Genomic DNA, 17747 nt, shown 5'->3' on the forward strand with positions numbered 1-17747 from the left:
CCACAGGTTCTACTAATAAACCCGCATCCGGAACAACAAACGCACCTCGCGGGAAGGAAACAGTCCTCGACACGAGTACTCAGAACGTGTTTACTCCAGGTACGCCAGACTTACCAGAAGGACTGGACATCCCTGAAGCGTTGTCGTTCCAGACCGCACAGGAACGAGATCAACAGACACCCATTGCGGAAACACCAGGACCCGAGTACCCTGACATTGATGATCTCATCGAGGTAGGAATGCCGTTCGCTTTTGAAGATTTACCAGATCGTGATCTGTGTGTTAAGAGCTCAAGGTATCCTCTGAAAGGTTGACTTGACGAGGACGGATATTATCGATTTCACAGTTGACGTGGACATCAATACATATCCTTGACCGACAGCTCTTGATTCTGGATTGACCCTCGCATGGGTCATCACACCTTAGCTCGTCAGACTTTCGGGTTGCACGATAATAGACACAGTTAACCCTCACACCCTCGGTCTCACCCAGGGAAAAAATTCTCAATTTTGGTCTTGTTTGGTCCTCTCGTGACCCATCTCGGCTCTTTCCGTCTTCTCGTTGGCAGCTTTTGAGGATGTTTTGTATCTGTTTGTTCTAGTGACGGCTTCTTCAGAGGCTTAAGTATGACTTGGGGATTCTCTTGTTTAAATTTGGTTCAAATACAGTTGTTTTTGTAACCACAAGGCGACCTGCAAGGAGCGAACCGCAAAGCGGTTCAGCGATGAGCAGGGAGGATAACTTAAGTAGTACAAGAACTGCATCCAAGACTTGTGATAAACAGGGCCTGGTGACTAGCGACAAACAATGAAAAATGTTGTACCACCTGGCATGGTAATAGCATTATGAATGACATTTGGATGGTTAAGAAAATTGGGTATTGGGTTTTGCGCCTGAAGGCACACTATGTGTTATACACTGTATGGTATTTGTCACATGTAACGTCACACATAATCGACGTTGAGAGTGTTAGACAGCAAACATTGGTCTCCAATGCTCTCTCAAAGCATGGGCAGTATCTGGATATCGCCTGAGTTTTGCTTGCTTTTCATGTTCCCTACACATACTCCTCTTACAAGCTTGACTTCTGACCCCGAGACGACTGCCACCAAGATTTCATCACATCAACACGATCCATCAACATCTTGACACAGAAAAGCGGTCTGACATTGGTTGGGCAGGCATGCAGGCATGAGCAGAACGATAATAAGGCTCTGCAGGGTCATTTCAGGTGCGTAGCCTACCCAAGGAAAGCAAATCTGTGCTTCTCTTGCATCCATCTCTTCTTTCATCTGTTTTTATTTCTACAGGCTTTGTAACAGCACCCACTCCATTAGATGCACCAACCACACCAACCTTACCTATTTGCCACCACCTAGCACACCACTTGACGTGTGCCTGTCGCTTGGCATGTGTGCCTTGCATCCGATGCACACATGCCCACCACCAAAATCATTTGACTCCATCCCTATTGCAAACACTGCAGATACTACCATCATCCTCACCCCTCAATCACATTCCCATCACCAATACATTGCTGCCATCAAATTGTGTGTACACACATTCATCCCCATCAACTTCATACACACATTCATCCCCATCAACTTTGTTCACCCCCCTTTGATCACACTCCCATCACTGACAACGTAGCCACCTGCATGCATGCACAATCAGTGGTTGATGTGGATGCACATTCCTCGCCCCTCAATCACATTCCCATTGCCAAGTATGTTTCCACCCATCAAACCATGTGCACACACATGATTGGTGCATCCCCAGCAACTTCATTCACACATTCCCATCACCGACAACGTAGCTGCCCACATGTACACGCATAATCGATGGTCGACAGGGTTGCACTCATACGTCCCCGTTGACTTTGTTGTCCACCATCGCCATTGCAAACAATATAGCTAGTTGTATGCCTATTTCGACAAACCATTTACCTACCCTTTTACCAGTTGTACATACATGAATCCAAGAATTTATGTGAATTTATGCAAATTAATTTGGGTGTAATTAGCACTTGGAATGAAATGTTATTTTATGTTGTCTAGAGCAGCATCATAATGAGCTATATTGAGAATAATGTTCTAAAATATAAGCAGATGTATAGTGGAGTGGTTATGTTGTACAGTAGCAGACATGACATTGGCTAAAGGCCTGAAGTCATGAGTTCAAGCCCTCAACTTGAAAAACTAAGTGTCTTTTCAAGATCACCTCCAGACATAAGACATGAGCCTATCGATAGACCCACTTTGCAAATGCAGCACTCAGCCACCTTGTTTATATGAACAAATAAAACTAACTAAATGTGGTCATAAATCTGAGGAAGTTCAACTTTAAATATTTGTTCAACTTGCATCCTGCTAGTTTCCCTTTATCAAAACCATCAGAAACCATCGACACTTTATTGCTGACATCAAATACAAATTTGTATCCATGTCTGCCTGTCTCAAGCCCAGTGAAGTTGCACATTTTCCTGGAATAAGCAGGCTCTGAGTTTGGTAAAGCCTGTTTGTGCAGGCACCAACATAAACAAAGCGGCTAAACACTATATTCACAAAGTGGGTCTATCAATATGAGTTTAGCTGTAAACTCATTTAGCGGTTCAGCAGTTCTGGAAAACCGTGGAATTTATGGAAATTCCCAGGCTCCTAGAAGCATCGCTCACTGAATACTAGTGGTAACACAGCTTGGGAAAAATCCGTGATGGGATCAGGTACAAACAAATAAGTATAAGGTCACGAGCAAAGCAAGAGAGCGACTGCCACATTTTGGCACAGACTTCTTGGCCATCGTATTAATAGTCATCATTTTCATTTTTACCTGCCAATCAGGTGATCACTATGTGTCAATAGATAAGATGATAAGCCCAACCCCACTGTTAATTAGGAATATAAAATGGAAAGCAATCTGGCAGAAGGTAATGTAGAGCTCCAATATTCTTATACTCTTTGCAAAAGTCCGCCCACTGACTTATACAGTGTGCTTTGTCAAACACAAAACTGAGTATTCTTGAAGTAAATTTTTCAAGTAAATTGACATTTTGCTCTCAAAGCAAGTTTAATGGGGTGACCATGAAGAAGACTGCCTCTGTCCCATCTTCCAGTGCTATTAGGAGAGGTATCCAGAACATTAGTCTTTCTGGCCCCTATTGCAGCTGTGACATGCTATCACACCTTTACCCTCATAGACTGCAATCGACACTTTAATCTGGAACCAAAATGGTCGCTTATTGAATTTTTGCTGCACATGATCACCGACCTCAACTTCTGTCCATTTCTGTCATCTCAGAAGTCAAATATCTTCTGAAGGGGCCATATCTCCAGCACATATGATGATGTGTAGTGACCACCTGATTGGCAGGTATAAAATGAAAATGATGACTATTAATAAGATGGCCGAGAAGTCTGTGCCAAAATGTGGCAGCCGCTCTCTCACTTTGCTTGCAACCTTATACTTATGTGGGCCAATGTAACGGGATCTCCTGGATCGCAACCAAAAGGGGAAGGTGCACATGACCACGTGACCTGGCGCATCGCGTCCTTCTCCCTCCTTTCGTCCTCCCCCGCCACTTCATCCCACTGCCTCATCCCCTCCCAAAATTTTGCTCATTGTACACAATTTTGTATTTATTATACCCAAAAATGCATTTTTTTCCCCAGTACTGGCTTTTCCTGGGCAAACATGCAGCCCTTGTCCAAAATGGACCTCACGACGCATCCTTGATTGGGGCCTACATGCTGTTGAATTCTCAGGAAAAATACAAAACTTGCAGGATATCTTTAATGCATCTGTGGCTACATGTTTACCGCTTTTTTTGCTCTTCAAGGAGATTTTTGGAAGGTGGTTTGCTGCAAGGACCTGAAAATAAGTCAGAAAAGCACACATAAGTTGGCATAAGTGCTTATGTGTGATGGATTTAGCTTAAATCGAGTTCAATTTAGTGGATTTAATGCCCCATGATGCCAACCAGCTCAATTTAAAGTGCATTTCCATGAGCTGGCCTATCCCTGCACCTGATTTAAGGGTCTTTTGCTGTTTTTCGGTTCAGGGAACTAACCCCTGCTATATCACATCGGCTAATAAATCTTTCTGTTTCATCATTAGGCCCTTTCCATGTAATTCTCATAATGTTGTAGCTAAGGATATCTACATGACATGTAGTACATATATAACACTGGCAAAAAAGGACATTCCATCCTACAAAACTACATACGGCGTTGCACTCATTGAATTTTCGGACATACTTTGTAAATCCCCCACTTCCCGATTTGTTGTGACGTGCGCGGCGCATCATTTTCCGTCCCAATGCATTGTTGTTTGCACTTGATTAAAGCCTACTCGAGCACACAAACATTTGGCCTCTTGAAGGCGGGAATGTGATGGGAGCCAAGCTCCACGTGGCATAGTGTTGCCCACATCACCTGGAGAGGTTGGCCACAGCGAGAGGGGTTTGAAAGAGATGAAGGCGAGAGGCAAGGCACCAAAATCAGGGTAGGAAAGGTAAAGAGAAGATAATTTCTCACGGAAAATGGAATCCACTGATGGGCGTAATTTATCGAATTTAACATTCACTCCCTTAAATCAAGTGAAATAATTGTACTTATTTGTTTGTACCTAATCCCATCACGGATTTTTCCCAAGCTGTGTTACCACATACCACTACAGTCGCGGACAAACAAAGACAACAAATTTGATATCTCGGCCCCCAGCCAATATTTCGGCAATATTTTTTCAGAATCTTGATCAGCTCGTCAAAATACGTCGAAAAACACACCTTTGAAGTTTTTCCCATGAGCGGATGTGTTCTGCCAAATTTTTGGTCAAAATTTTCGAAATATGTAGCCCCAATTCAGGGTCCTAGGTGACCAAATTTACCTCAAAGTGGCTCACGATGGTGTTGAATTTCTGAAAATGATTTGTGTGTCAGCAGCAGTGCCCTTGGCCACTGTAATTCCGGAAAACACTCTTCAACTAAGACTTAAGGGTCTCTGAAAGGCACCGAGCGGGCCCTGATTACCGATCAATTTCTATTTTAGGTCATTCTTTTCAAATTTATTTAGCCAAAACGGCTCGACAGAACCTTCCAATATTACAGGATCATTTGCCTCTCATCAAAAGCAGTCGATTGCACTATTTTTCGTGATTTTTAGACCAATTCTCACAGTCCTGCCAAATTTTGAGGGCCTAAAAACCTTATTTGGAAGTTTATGAGGGAACGGCTCGATAAATTTTGATGAAATTGGTATTGTTGGAATCGTCTCATCAATCCGCGTCGATTAAGACTATTTTCGAAGAATTTGGTAAACTTTGATATTTTTTGTTGACTTTGTTTGTCCGCGACTGTAGTATTCAGCGAGTGAAGCCAAGAGCGATGCTTCTAGGAGCCTACGGTTTCGTACCGAATGTTACCGGTAGCTAAAGTACGGAAATTTCCGTGGTATTACCTAAACCATGCTAGTCCTATGTTTGACCCCACAACAAGACCACAACAAGTGACAAACACCTCATGATGTTTCAAACTTCCGTCCCACCATAACCACCCACAATTCCCTCACCGCTATGCTTGAGGACACAACTCGTGTGTTATCTTGCCTCGTGTACGGCGCTTCAAACTTCATGATGGTATCTATACCTGTGGACAAACTGGTTTATGATTTGAAGGAAATGGTTCATAACAAGGGTAAAAACGGCGCTCTTCGTGACACCGATGTCTCAGATCTGTTTGTTTGGAAGGTAAGGAGAACCTTGGGACAACGGGCTGGAGTGGATTTCACTCACAACTTGGCAGCTGAAGAAACAGGAATCCATAGCACCTGAAGAAAGCCTTGGTGATCGTGTTTCCTCACAAGGGCGTCTCTCCCTCATTGCTGTCAAATTGGACTCGCTCGCTAGGATAGGTGATATCTTTCCAGACCAACCTTCTAAGTTGTGTCTCCACATTCTAGTGCAGCATGTGCGTTCCCGTGAGTGTCAGCGTTTGTCTGTGTATCAGGCGGCACCGACTCGCCACAATTTCACAGCCACAGTCTCTCCAAGTACGTCCGTCACGTCTAACATGTCCATGTCTGCTAGCGGTAAGCCATATTATCGTATTAGTCATACCCCTGTTCTGCTCATCAACTTGCCATTTAGCTTCGTCAACTGGTGAAACTTTTCCTGCCGGTGAGTCACCTATCTCCGGCTCTTCCCTCGTTTTAACCGACCAACCCCCCCTGTCTTTGTCTCCTATCTTTGCTCCCACACATTCGCACTCGTAGCTGCCCACAAGCGTACCCTCGATGATGTTGGTTCCTATGAAGAGGGGGGTAAAAGACATAAAGCGGGTGAGTGGGCGTTGTGTTTCAGCCTTATGTCTTCCATTCTCATCTGAGTCATTGCCGTCTCTCCTTTGAATAACTTCTCATCCCTATGTGCATCATGACACTGATATTTATCTGCAGATGGTCCAATTGTGAATGATGACCCTTTTGCCCAATTTGGTATATGGCTTCTACGTTGCTCTTTACTTCATTTCCTTGAATAATGTTTTCAGGCTTTAAACATCTGACCTACGATGGCACACCAACGGATTCGGTGTTGCATTTCCATAAGATGTATTGGGGCAACCCTCTACCCCCGGAGCACCTTTCTCTCCAGAATATGGTCCATCATCCTAACGATATAGAGGACGACGACGGAGATAATGGCGACGATCTCCTTCCCGCGACGCCGCTCCCAATCATTCACACCCCGTGGACGCCAGTTTTTATTCGTGCTGAATACCTCAGAATGTATAATTGGACCGAAGTCATGTCCGTGGAGGGCAAGGTATATCGTCCGTCTGCTGTTGTTGTCACCGGCCAGCCCGGAATCGGTCGGTAGTCTGTTATCAATATGAGAAGCTTTTCTTGATAGTCTTTTTGTTCTCAGGCAAAATGTTCTGGGCCTACTACATCCTACGTCGACGTCTTGGGGAAAAGTCTGCAATTATGTGGTATCAACGATCCGTGATCTATCTCTTCTGTTCTCAAGGGGTCCTCCTCGTCCCTCCCACATTCACCTTCAGCAAATTTAGCCCCCCTATATGGACCATCATTGATTCCGTTCAATCACCCTCTGGGATTCCAACCGATATGGTCCCCTTCCCGCCCGGTGTTTTCCCCATCTATATCACCTCCCCTACGCCAGAACGCTGGGCAGGGATTTCGCAGTCTTGGACCTGCCATCACCTGGTAATGAACGCTTGGACGAAGGCGGAGATCACGAAGGCGTGAGTATGTCCCTTTCATGACCCACTCGTGCTGAGCCTTCCCCAACACAGCTCTGTCCTATATTCAAATCAATCGCTAGACGACGCGTTAGAGAAGTACGATTCCTTAGGCCCAACGGCACGCTTCTGCTTCGAGTTGACTCCGGGTGAAATTGAACGCCACGTCACTGACCGTCTCATCGCAATCCGCAACAGCAGTCCCCATCATCTCAGACAGCTTTTTACAGCAAGTGGCAGATTGTCACTTGATCACCTCTCGCATAAAATCTGCCTGATTCGACGCAAGCGAGGATCTACACTGGATGGCGGGACCGCTTCAACTAACTTCATCTCGGTCAATGTTAAGCAAGAAGTTGTCCAGAGGCTTGAGGAGTTCAGTGATGATCAGCTGCTGGAAATGTGGCACAACTTTTCGAAGTTTGGGGATGCTCGGGGAATGACTGGGCCGATATTTGAAGTTTTCGTCCATCGACGTTTCAAAACGCGTATTGATCTGAATGCTGAGCCGATGGTTCGGGCGAAACGCGCCAATTCCCGCTGGTATGGTTCCTTCGGCACCCAACAACCTCAGGCTGCCACCCTTCATGGATTGGCAGAGCAAAACTTTCACCTCCAGTTTGATGTCGGCACACATATCGTCTACGATGACACTTTACAAAGTGTTCAACCGGACGTCTTCTATTTGCCCCGAAGCGGCCAACAAGTTGCTCTCGACTCCTTTATACTCCATGGAGGCTATCTCAACATTTTTCAGTGCACTGGCAGCCAAAAACATGACATCAAGACTGGCATTTATGAATTTTTTGAATCCTGCACTGGACTACCTCCACGACAACACTGGCGTTTCGTGTTTGTCATACCAGATGAACTTGACGTGTTCTCTTGTCCTGGTGATGTTCAGGACATTGGGTTGTACACAGCTCGCTTTTCAATGTCAAGGGTCTGACCGTTACTTTCATACCGAGAATTAGGAGTTGGACAAGTACTTGTCTTCTACAGTTTATGTTACCGATGCACTTGCCCAGTCACGAGATTTCAGAGAGACTTTCATTATTATCAACTACACAAGGTCAATGACCACGCCCAAGGAACGTGCTCAAACCATAAGGAATAAATATCCCTGCCGTGATATGCAAGACTCTTGTCAAAGGTTTTATGTCCGCTGCAGTAGCCGAGTGATGCGAAATAGGTTGCAGCACAGTTGCAACATAAAGAAACGTGCCACCCTGATCGACAATGAACATTAGTGAATATGAAATCATTGAAATGGAAATGTAAGTGAAAATGATGACATAGTGGTCATTCGGGAGAGAGAACACGCATGATAATGTACACACCGACAACAAGAGAGCAACGCCTGTCAAACCGCCACCATCGCCGTCGCCAAGCAGGGAGAACAAAAGGTACGACGCGATGGCGCTTAGGGGCGTTGATGCACTGAAGACGGCAAGATGCTTTTTGCAATCAGGCCGTGGCAAATTTGTAGCGATGAGGGAAGTTGTGAGTGCGAGCGATGTGGGTGCTAAGCGATCACATAAGCCTTGACATATTCATATGGACAATTCGGAGCTAGGCGTACCTTTATGAAGCAGCAAAGCAAGGAATACGATGAACGACACCGTGTTTGCCGTTCCTGGCGTTGTCTTGGCTAGGTTGGCGGCACCTAATGCTATACCGTCTGCAAGGCTGTGTATGACCAAGCCAAGTGTCAGCGGGAAGGCGCGTTCTCTTCCGCTCCCGGTTTCAAGAGATTGGGGTAGTACTGAGGATCCCTGGCTGCTCTCAAGATCTCCCAAGTCAGCGTCAAATTCCAAGGTGAGCGGGGTATTTTTGGGGCGCATGATGAGGTCGCTTGACGCGTCGTGGGTGTGTGCATTTGGCGTTACGAGTTGTTCAATTATGAGCATGAGCGTGAAACCCACGAGAAGAGATAAAGCTACTTGTGAGATTGGAAAAGGCTGGTTTGGATGAGCGGCGACTATCGTTTCCATCCCTCTAGTACGATCAGGCGTACGCTGGCGGGAAAAGTAGAAGGATACTTACTCTGGAATGATAACACCCAGCGCAGCTCCTAAGAGGAGACCCGTTCCAAGGGCGGCGAGACGATCAACCTGGTTTTCTGATAAAAGGGGTGAGGTCTGCGTGTGATGAGGAAAAGCTTGAGCACCAACTGGCAAAGACAAAGGACAAGGGAAGCATTCCAGCACCAAACGAACACGCCCCAAGCAGGGCGGACATCACGACGAGCTGTAGAAGCATAGTGGCCTACTGTTCAGGCAATACTCAAGTGTGAGGTCAAAGTTATGCATGGTCCGTCACGTGTACCGTTTTTCCTCTCTTCCTCCTCCCATGTCACTCTGTCCGCCCTTTGCGCCCTTCTTTGGATTCGCTGGAGTCGCTTCGGCGGTGAGTTTTGCGGATTCACTTGCAGGGGATATTCTGACCTCTTTCTCAGATGGTGTTCAGCAGTACGTCGGGCAAAGTTTCCATACCATGTTTCTTGCTGAATTCTGAATCAGCTGTTGGCGCTGCGTTTGGGACGTCAAAAGCGGGAATCGGGATCGCAGGTCTTGGGACGTTTAAACCAGAGCTCATCATGAAGGTGTCCTATTTGCCTACTTGGAAAAACGCGTCATAGTGTTAACCTATCCATCTCGAGTCCCTCATACCTGTCGTCATGTCTGGTATAATTGCCGTTTATGGCCTCGTCGTGTCTGTACTCATCGCTGGTTCACGTTCGTATGCCTTTCATTGCATACATTCTTAAACTAATCTATTGGCTCTCTAGTGAAACCGACGGACTACTCATTGTTTGCTGGCTTCATACACCTGGGAGCAGGTCTTGCATGTGGCTGCACGGGAATGGCAGCAGGCTATGCGATTGGTCTGGTGGGCGACTCGGTGAGTTCCACAGCATCCAAATTTGAGTCCTATATCTAATCAAAATTGTCAGTGCGTGCGCGCATATGTACACGAATCAAAAGTCTTCGTAGCGATGGTTCTCATTCTCATCTTTGCCGAGGTTCTGGGTCTGTATGGGTGAGTGCTGCTGCGCAATTCTGCCCCTCTCAACCGTTTAACTCTAACTGCGGACAGGTTGATTGTAGCGCTCATCATGAACACAAGGGCTACGGCCACAGGTTTTACATGTTGAGAATGAATGTCCTACTATATACCTAACCATTTGCTTTCGTTCCATGCGAGGGTGTTTCCGTCACACAATGTGAGTGATCTCATGTATTAAACGCAACAAATGGGCCCAGGATATCCGTGTATAATATCAATCGTCGTCTGAATGGCCGTCACGACTCGAGGGACTTGGACCCCTCCTCGCAACGCGTCTTTTTCGAGATCGTTTCCTTGACCTCGAGGACCCTGACGAAGAACCCGAAGATGAGCCAGAGTCCGAACCAGAACTACGACTTGAGCTTGAATCAGAATTCGACGAGCCCGAGTCAGAGTCGGAGTCGGATCCCGACGATGAGGACGACCTGAATTTCGTTCACAAAAGGTAAATTGAAGGAGGTCGTTGCAACGTACCTCTTTGCCTTCTTTCGTGGACGCTCCTTCTCCTTCCCCTTCTCATCTTTCGATCGCTCCTTCTCTTTTGCCTCGAGGATCATATTGGCAGTACCGGTTCTGAATAAATTGGTATCAGAATACATCCAAGAGAAAGGCTTGGCACTCGTTCCCAACCCACTTTTTCTTGAATTCTTCTGGAACTTGTACAGAGGGTTTTCCATCAGCTTTTAGTTTTGCAAGCAAACGTGGGTTCTCGAGTTGTTGTGTGCGAGAAGGTCGGGAGACATAAGGACGAGATTCCTTGCATTCGTAGATGAAATGACCTAGCAAATGATCAGGAGGAGATGTTGAAGAATATGTGTGCGGTATCACCTCGTCCGAGGCACTTCTGGCATATGGTGGAAGACGTTGCCCTTGGCTGGTTTGTGGAACGACGGTGAGGTGCGTACTTTGACATGGTTTGAGTGCAAGACGGCGTGGGAAATCCTCAAGTTCTCCTTTGACGCCCATCTACTCAGTCCAAATGTCCCTTGCAATTTCGAGTCATTTCAAGACTGTACCACAATTATGGGTGGAAACGCCTTCAACGCCGTTCTTGCAGCCAATGCCTTTCCCCGTATACCACCAAAGGTCTATCGCGCACTTAAAGCACGTCTTTTCCCTGCCCTCGTGAACCTATATAGCTGGGTAGGGGTACCTATGGAAGCTCCAGAAAAAGCAAACTATGGCGATCTTGACTTTCTAGTAGCTTGTCCAAAAGCTTCAACATCTAATGAAGCCGTGGATATACCTCATCAAACAATCCAAAGTGTCATTGGGGCCACCTTTGTCAATCCAATGGAAGGCAATAGAACATCCAACTATGCCGTACCCGTTGAGCTGGGCGAGTGGGGTTCCCATGGACATGCTCAGGAAGAAGAGGACAGTCGTCGGTTGGCTGACGATGGGAAAATCTTTTACCAGGTATGCAGGTCACTTGAATCTGTGAAGCACGACCTTCACCAAAGTACTAGGTCGATGTTCATGTCTGCACTGACAAGGCGGAATGGGACAGGGTTATATTTTTTCACTCCTATGGTGATCTCGGTATGATCTTGGGCCTTGTTGGCAGGAATAATGGTCTCGCACTCGGAGTAAAGGGATTAAAGGTCAGTTGTCATAAGTTATAAATTCAACAAATCGAGGACTGAGTGGACCCATAGATTCCTGATCCTCCCAACCCACCCTTTCCATTGAGCGAGTCGTTCTCGGAAATCACCCAATTTTTGGGACTTCCAATGGAAGTCTACAACGCAGGTTTCAAAACCAAAGTGGAGATCTTTGAATGGGTTGCATTGATGAAAGGCTTTACGCCTCATCAATTTCGTACTGAAGGCGCGGGGATATCAAAAGTCAAAGCAGACCGCAAAATGTATGCAGAGTTTGTTCAATGGGTGCAAGCTAACACTCAAACAAAACCATCGGAGCATGGTAGCCGTGAGGAAAGACAAGAGAAAATCCGATCGGAAGCCCTGGCTTTTTTCCAGAAGAAAGAGGAGTTCGAGGCACTCGCACGGGCAAGGAATGACAGGCAGCGTCTGAAGGAAGTTTTCTCGGGTTCTCGTGTGCGGGAGTGGGCTGAGATGGGTGAGCGGTGGAAGGGCGTCAAAGCGATCATGGACGCTGTTCGGCAGCGACTAGGTGGCGAGGAAGGCGTGCTGAAGTTTGTAACGGAGAACGGCGAGGAAGAGTTGAGGAAGGTTGTTCTGGAAGTTAGGGACAGCCTCGGTCTCGACGTTGTTTCGACGGACGTTGGGACTTTGAACACCTCGAGTTCTTCGCAGTTTTCCATCACCCCTGCGGCAGACTCTACTGAACAGTGAAGGGCAAGGGTATTTGTGAACCGCCGTCCTTTCGAATATCCTGTCCATTCAATTTTGCTAAATTTGTATGGCGTTGCAGGTTGCTTCTCGATCACATCACACCCTGATATCCTCTGCTATAATGGATATAAATCACTTTGTCATTTTGAATCACAATACAACCATACGTATGAATCAAAATGCCCCTCTTACCAAGCTCAGTCCATTATGGGTAACAAAATTCTTGATCCAAAATCCGTGCCCATCATCTCCCCCATCGACCAATCTTACCCATGACGCGAATGAAGAGGTGATTCCGGTGATTCTTATTGTCGCAGCATCCTTTAGGAACACCACCGAAGTTCTGTGGCTGTTGCGAAATGCAACTGATGAATTTAAAGTTCTTGGACTCAACTGAGGGGCGTTTCATTAGACAACATCGACGTCGACATTCTTTCAACATACTTGAAAAGAATTGGACGCGCGACGCTCAGGTTGGAGACAGAACTATCAGCAACGGATCTCTTCAAGATGGTTTTTCCCTCTTCTCGACTTTGAGTCGCTTTTTGTAATCGCCTCTCCATGCGTGAAGCGCTGCTGCAAGGAGGAGGCAGAGCCGAAGGGAGGTGACATGTTTTGCGCAAAGCAAGGTTTGGATGGCCAATTTGAAGACGCCGCCCGAGGAGGATACTCGTAGTTGTCGCTGCATGGTTGAGTGCTACAGCGGTTCAATCATCTGAAATGTATGAATCTCTTTTATTGAGGAGATATCGGCTCTCTCCGCCATGGTCAACCCGAGGTGAATAGCGGAGGGTGCTCAATTTGTAAAATTAGATCCACCCGCTCTGAATTGAGCGGCAAGAGGCCTATTTATGATCAGGACGGTCATGAGACTATCACCAGACTGAGTGTACTGTGTGCTGGATCCCTAGACGCTGCAGTTCCTCATTATTCGGGACCGCTACAGATCTACCTCCGCCAACACCCAGGAATCAACAATTGAGCGCTAGCTCCCGGACTTGCTACCACAAACAAACGCGCCTTCATTCTCCGAGCACATGAGAGAGAGCATGTGCTCACGGATCATAGATAACACACAGGGCCTGAGAGCTTCCAGCTTCAAATCAAGTATATTCCGGAGCGGTCCCAATGAGGAACAACCGGTTCAATCATAAGGCTTTTCAAACGAGGATGCCTTAGTGCGCACTGCGGACATAAGAACGGAAACTCGACTTGGGAACCATGTATAACATCACGTGTCGACGGCGACCTCTTCAATTAGCAGATCCTCAAGTATCTTGATTTCTTGCAACGGTCCAACATCATCTCCTTCCGGACCATATATCTGCAAGATGAAGCATGCCAAAGACAGGTAAACCCGCGTTTGTTCTCTGACTCTACTCCGTTTTTCCGCAGTGCTGAGGTTTGGTGACACGATACCAGCGTTCGACTGGGTTTTTGCTAGCTCTAGTAGATGCATCCCTGTAGTTGAGTGATATTAGGCATGATGGCGTAAGAAAAAAACGGGTTCGAACCGATTTGAGGGTAATTTGAAGGGTAGATGAGGATGTAGAGAGCTAAGAGCGTGATGCCGGTGTCGAGGGCTATGTCGTATTCACCGTCATGAGAACATCTGCTGAAGGTCTCCGAGAGACTGCTCATGTATGCTTCGTGAAAGACTGCATGAAGGGAGCTTGGGGTTGATTCAAGAGACTTGGTTGGGAGAGTCGGTGCTAGAAGCAGGGCGTCCTTGATTCCGACGAATTCACGTAATTGTCGTCCCAAGTCGTCGAGCTCAGTTGGTTCTGTTGGAAGCTCGGGCAAGGTGCCCAGCGACCTGATATATAGGCAAGAAGAACAATCGCATCGGAAGCCATAGGTAAGTTCAAATATCTGGTGTCTCGATTGTGTCATTGCGGGGTCAAGGTATGGTATACATATCTGGCGAATATGTGTTCAGAAAGTGCGGTTGTGGAACAGTTGAATGTGTTACCTGTTCGCCAGAAGGTATATCACGGATTGCTACTACTTCCATCCCAACGCCGTGTGAGGGAGATAGCGAGTACCGTGCTGCAGCATTAGGGACACAGGAATGATTGAATAAGCGGCTCGCAAGAGGGAAGACGCCATGTCCAATCGTCGTCAAATGAGAATGAATGGCAAAGTTATTATTCCCGAACCGAGTATACAAGATCCTCACTAGGTCTGGCAATGGTGCTGGAGAGATGGGACAAACGGGAGGAATAGACACGTCAGGCACAGGGGAAGGAAGCAGGGACAACAAGATAGACAATGGGGAAGAGTCCTCGGGCGCGTATGGCGTCGGCAAGAGCGACAGATGAGCCAAGAGGTGAGACAGTAGCAAGGAATCGGTTTTTTCGTGGACTTGGAGAGATTGAAAGGCTGGAGACGCGGTGAACTTTGTGTAGTTTTTGCATATCCGCTTATGATGGGCGTGCCATTGCTTAGTTTGACCTGTAGGATCAGGTGAGCAATGAATCGAAAAGAAGATGGGAATTCCAGACAATCTACGTCGCAATACCAGTAGGAACCACATCCAGTACAGCGTCTCAGCGAAGTACCATCTGCTGGTAAACGAAAGCACGCGTCGCACCGACGACTCTTTTGTGTTGCGAGAAGAACGGCGGCGATGGAAGGCGTCGAGAGGATCAGCGACCCTGCGTCTAAATTTTTTGTTGAAATAGCTTGATTCACAGCTTTTGGGTGAGGGATGAGGCGAAGTGTATCATTTCCAGTCAACATGGCAGATTGAAGCCGTTGACGACGCGTTGTTTGGTTGTGAATTGATAGCCAAACAAGCCGCCCATTGTCCCATTGTACTTGCGGTGATGTCATGGTCAATGGCTGTCAACGTTGTCAACGGTAAGCGTTATTTTTCCGATTACTTATTGTTGTTTCATCTGTTATAATCTTTCAATAATGGTTACTTCTTCGTGTTTTCACTTTTTCTTAGGCTGCGCCTATCTTTCATTTATTCACGATGCAACTCACCACTGTCCTTCTCTTCGCTTTCGTGCTCACTCTCGCTAACGCATCCACCATACCTCTTCGACGAATCAGGATCTCGTCGCTTCCCCACCAACGAGGCCATCTATCTATGCATCGTAGACATGCTAGATTTCTCCCAAGACAAGTTACTAACACGTCCACGACAACTCTTGCCACGGCCGGCACCGCTACTCCTCAACCTTTGATAACGACAACCAATACAAATAGCTCAAGTGCAGCACCATCCCCCTCGTCTGCCCCTTCTCCGTCCATTTCGATCGACTCTACCCCCCAGCCATCCCAACCGCCTGCAGACAATAGCGGTGCGCAGAAATACGTCGTTGCTCATCATATGATCGGCAATACCTTTCCCTACACAATTCAAGACTGGGCAGACGATATCGCTTTGGCGCACGCTTCCGGCATTGATGGCTTCGCATTGAATATGGGCAGCGACGACTGGGAGCCTGCGCGCGTTGCTGATGCGTACGTTGCGTTATTATGGTACAAACATAGTTTGTAATTTATCGTCCTGCAGGTATCAAGCAGCCCTTCAATCTGGCCTCGATTTCAAGCTCTTCTTATCGCTTGACATGTCGTACGTACTTTTCCATCATCCGTTCACACCCCCTTTGACAAAAGTTCCTTTCAGAGTGTTACCATGCGGTTCTCCCGCTGATGCTCAGGCCCTCCGGAACCTCGTCAAGGCACATATAACGCACCCCAACCAATTCCAATACAAAGGCCGTGCCTTCGTATCCACATTCGCTGGTGAAACATGTCAATTCGGTCAAGGCAGCGTCGCAGACGGATGGAAAACACAGTTTACGAGAAGCCCTGACCTTCAAGGCCAGATCTACTTTGTCCCAGCGTTCTTCATCGACCCAGCCACGTTCGGTAATTTCGCTGACGTTATGGATGGTGATTTCAACGTATTTATCATTCACCTTTCCCTCTCTTCCGTCTATTAATGTACCAAATATAGTGGAACTCTGGCTGGCCTATTCAAGTAACCACGTCTTTTGCCCAAAACCTAGCGAATTCACTGCCGGCCAACACGACAAGTGGTGCGGGAGGCATACTCGGCAGCGTCATAAATACTGCTGGCTCGCTGGCAACGGCTGGTCTTAACAGACTGCAACTTGCCGTCAGCCAATTCATTGGCGCCACTACAACCGACGAGCAGCATCTAGCTGCACTCTCCAAACTCCCTGCTAATCTTGGAACCCGCGACACCGACCCGTCAAGCCCGCTTTACATGGCTGCCGTCTCGCCATGGTTCTTCACCCACTACGGCAAGGATTCTTTCAACAAAAATGTACACAAATTTTGCTTCGTTTCGTGCCAATGGCTAATCTGGTATTATAGTTCATCTTCCTGTCGGACCAGCATCTTTACTCCAAGCGCTGGGAGTCTCTTGTTGAGACTCGAGACACAGTTGATGTCGTTGAAGTTTTGACCTGGAACGACTATGGCGAGTCGCACTATGTTGGCCCAATCAAGGGGAGCCAGCCAAACAGCCAAGCCTGGACGGATGGGATGAACCACACTGGTGTGTTTTTCTTTGTCATTTTTCGTAAGACCATGCAATTAAACACTCTCAAAGCTTGGCTTGGACTTACACAATACTACGCCACTGCTTTCAAGACAGGAAGCTACCCCGCCATCGAAAAAGACCAGATTTACATGTGGTCCCGCCCTCATTCCAGCTCAGCGCAGGCTCCAGACCCCGTAGGACAACCTGATAACTTCCAACTCGTGAGTTCTTCCGTGAATTGTTTCGTTGTAAATACAAGGCTGAAACTTCACTCGATAGCCACAAGACGCCATCTGGGCCGTGGTATTGACGACCGCGCCCTCATCCGTGACACTGGCTACATCCCCAACCACCTCTACGACGGTCAACGTTCCAGCGGGCTTAACTAAATTGACGATGCCGATTTCTGCTGGGGGTACGATGAAGGGAACCATCACCCGCAATGGGCAAACGGTGGTTGAGCTCAACCCCACAGGGTTTACTTTCCAGGGTAGCCCCAAAACATACAACTTTAACGCTTTCGTTGCAAGTGCGACTGCCGATTGATTCGTCGTCGTGAATTAAAATTTCACTGTATTTT

The 17747-nt window shown here is 47.1% G+C and overlaps 8 protein-coding genes across 8 annotated transcripts; 5 read left to right on the forward strand and 3 right to left on the reverse strand.

The window, feature by feature from the left end:
- Nucleotides 1-4146: 4146 nt before the first annotated feature.
- LACBIDRAFT_309132 (uncharacterized protein) lies at nucleotides 4147-4336 on the forward strand (the record flags this gene model as incomplete). Its single annotated transcript, XM_001875821.1, has 1 exon — nucleotides 4147-4336. Exon 1 carries the CDS (start codon nucleotides 4160-4162, stop codon nucleotides 4334-4336), a length of 177 nt encoding a protein of 58 aa, XP_001875856.1. The 5' UTR covers nucleotides 4147-4159.
- Nucleotides 4337-5568: 1232 nt separating this feature from the next.
- Nucleotides 5569-8204, forward strand: LACBIDRAFT_322941 (uncharacterized protein; the record flags this gene model as incomplete). Its single annotated transcript, XM_001875822.1, has 9 exons — nucleotides 5569-5742; nucleotides 5798-5972; nucleotides 6030-6083; nucleotides 6142-6171; nucleotides 6267-6332; nucleotides 6450-6488; nucleotides 6542-6862; nucleotides 6919-7258; nucleotides 7310-8204. The coding sequence occupies 9 exons, from the start codon at nucleotides 5569-5571 to the stop codon at nucleotides 8202-8204; spliced, it is 2094 nt and encodes a 697-aa protein (XP_001875857.1).
- A 124-nt stretch (nucleotides 8205-8328) lies between these two features.
- Nucleotides 8329-9517, reverse strand: ZIP-E (ZIP-like iron-zinc transporter; the record flags this gene model as incomplete). The annotated part of the gene is made up of 5 exons (XM_001876233.1): nucleotides 8329-8484; nucleotides 8596-8780; nucleotides 8838-9253; nucleotides 9302-9377; nucleotides 9430-9517. The coding sequence occupies 5 exons, from the start codon at nucleotides 9515-9517 to the stop codon at nucleotides 8329-8331; spliced, it is 921 nt and encodes a 306-aa protein (XP_001876268.1).
- Nucleotides 9518-9643: 126 nt separating this feature from the next.
- On the forward strand, nucleotides 9644-10382 carry LACBIDRAFT_148745 (uncharacterized protein; the record flags this gene model as incomplete). Its single annotated transcript, XM_001875823.1, has 7 exons — nucleotides 9644-9664; nucleotides 9714-9726; nucleotides 9778-9860; nucleotides 9918-9993; nucleotides 10047-10159; nucleotides 10212-10297; nucleotides 10355-10382. Coding segments are annotated over 7 exons (420 nt in total), but the record flags the coding sequence as incomplete, so codon positions are not given.
- A 126-nt stretch (nucleotides 10383-10508) lies between these two features.
- LACBIDRAFT_309136 (uncharacterized protein) lies at nucleotides 10509-11243 on the reverse strand. The gene is made up of 4 exons (XM_001876234.1): nucleotides 11153-11243; nucleotides 10959-11103; nucleotides 10799-10897; nucleotides 10509-10749 (listed from the first exon to the last, which is right to left on the reverse strand). The coding sequence occupies exons 1-4, from the start codon at nucleotides 11235-11237 to the stop codon at nucleotides 10539-10541; spliced, it is 540 nt and encodes a 179-aa protein (XP_001876269.1). The 5' UTR covers nucleotides 11238-11243; the 3' UTR covers nucleotides 10509-10538.
- A 104-nt stretch (nucleotides 11244-11347) lies between these two features.
- Nucleotides 11348-12642, forward strand: LACBIDRAFT_309137 (uncharacterized protein; the record flags this gene model as incomplete). Its single annotated transcript, XM_001875824.1, has 3 exons — nucleotides 11348-11743; nucleotides 11794-11928; nucleotides 11983-12642. 3 exons carry the CDS (start codon nucleotides 11348-11350, stop codon nucleotides 12640-12642), a joined length of 1191 nt encoding a protein of 396 aa, XP_001875859.1.
- A 1231-nt stretch (nucleotides 12643-13873) lies between these two features.
- LACBIDRAFT_309138 (uncharacterized protein) lies at nucleotides 13874-15384 on the reverse strand (the record flags this gene model as incomplete). The annotated part of the gene is made up of 4 exons (XM_001876235.1): nucleotides 13874-14103; nucleotides 14157-14562; nucleotides 14615-15096; nucleotides 15147-15384. The coding sequence occupies 4 exons, from the start codon at nucleotides 15382-15384 to the stop codon at nucleotides 13874-13876; spliced, it is 1356 nt and encodes a 451-aa protein (XP_001876270.1).
- Nucleotides 15385-15622: 238 nt separating this feature from the next.
- LACBIDRAFT_309139 (glycoside hydrolase family 71 protein) lies at nucleotides 15623-17713 on the forward strand (the record flags this gene model as incomplete). The annotated part of the gene is made up of 7 exons (XM_001875825.1): nucleotides 15623-16116; nucleotides 16169-16228; nucleotides 16283-16562; nucleotides 16616-16948; nucleotides 16999-17182; nucleotides 17237-17388; nucleotides 17447-17713. 7 exons carry the CDS (start codon nucleotides 15623-15625, stop codon nucleotides 17711-17713), a joined length of 1770 nt encoding a protein of 589 aa, XP_001875860.1.
- Nucleotides 17714-17747: the final 34 nt, after the last annotated feature.

Source organism: Laccaria bicolor, genomic scaffold (assembly GCF_000143565.1).
Source record: "Laccaria bicolor S238N-H82 LACBIscaffold_3 genomic scaffold, whole genome shotgun sequence".
NCBI lineage: Eukaryota > Fungi > Basidiomycota > Agaricomycetes > Agaricales > Hydnangiaceae > Laccaria > Laccaria bicolor.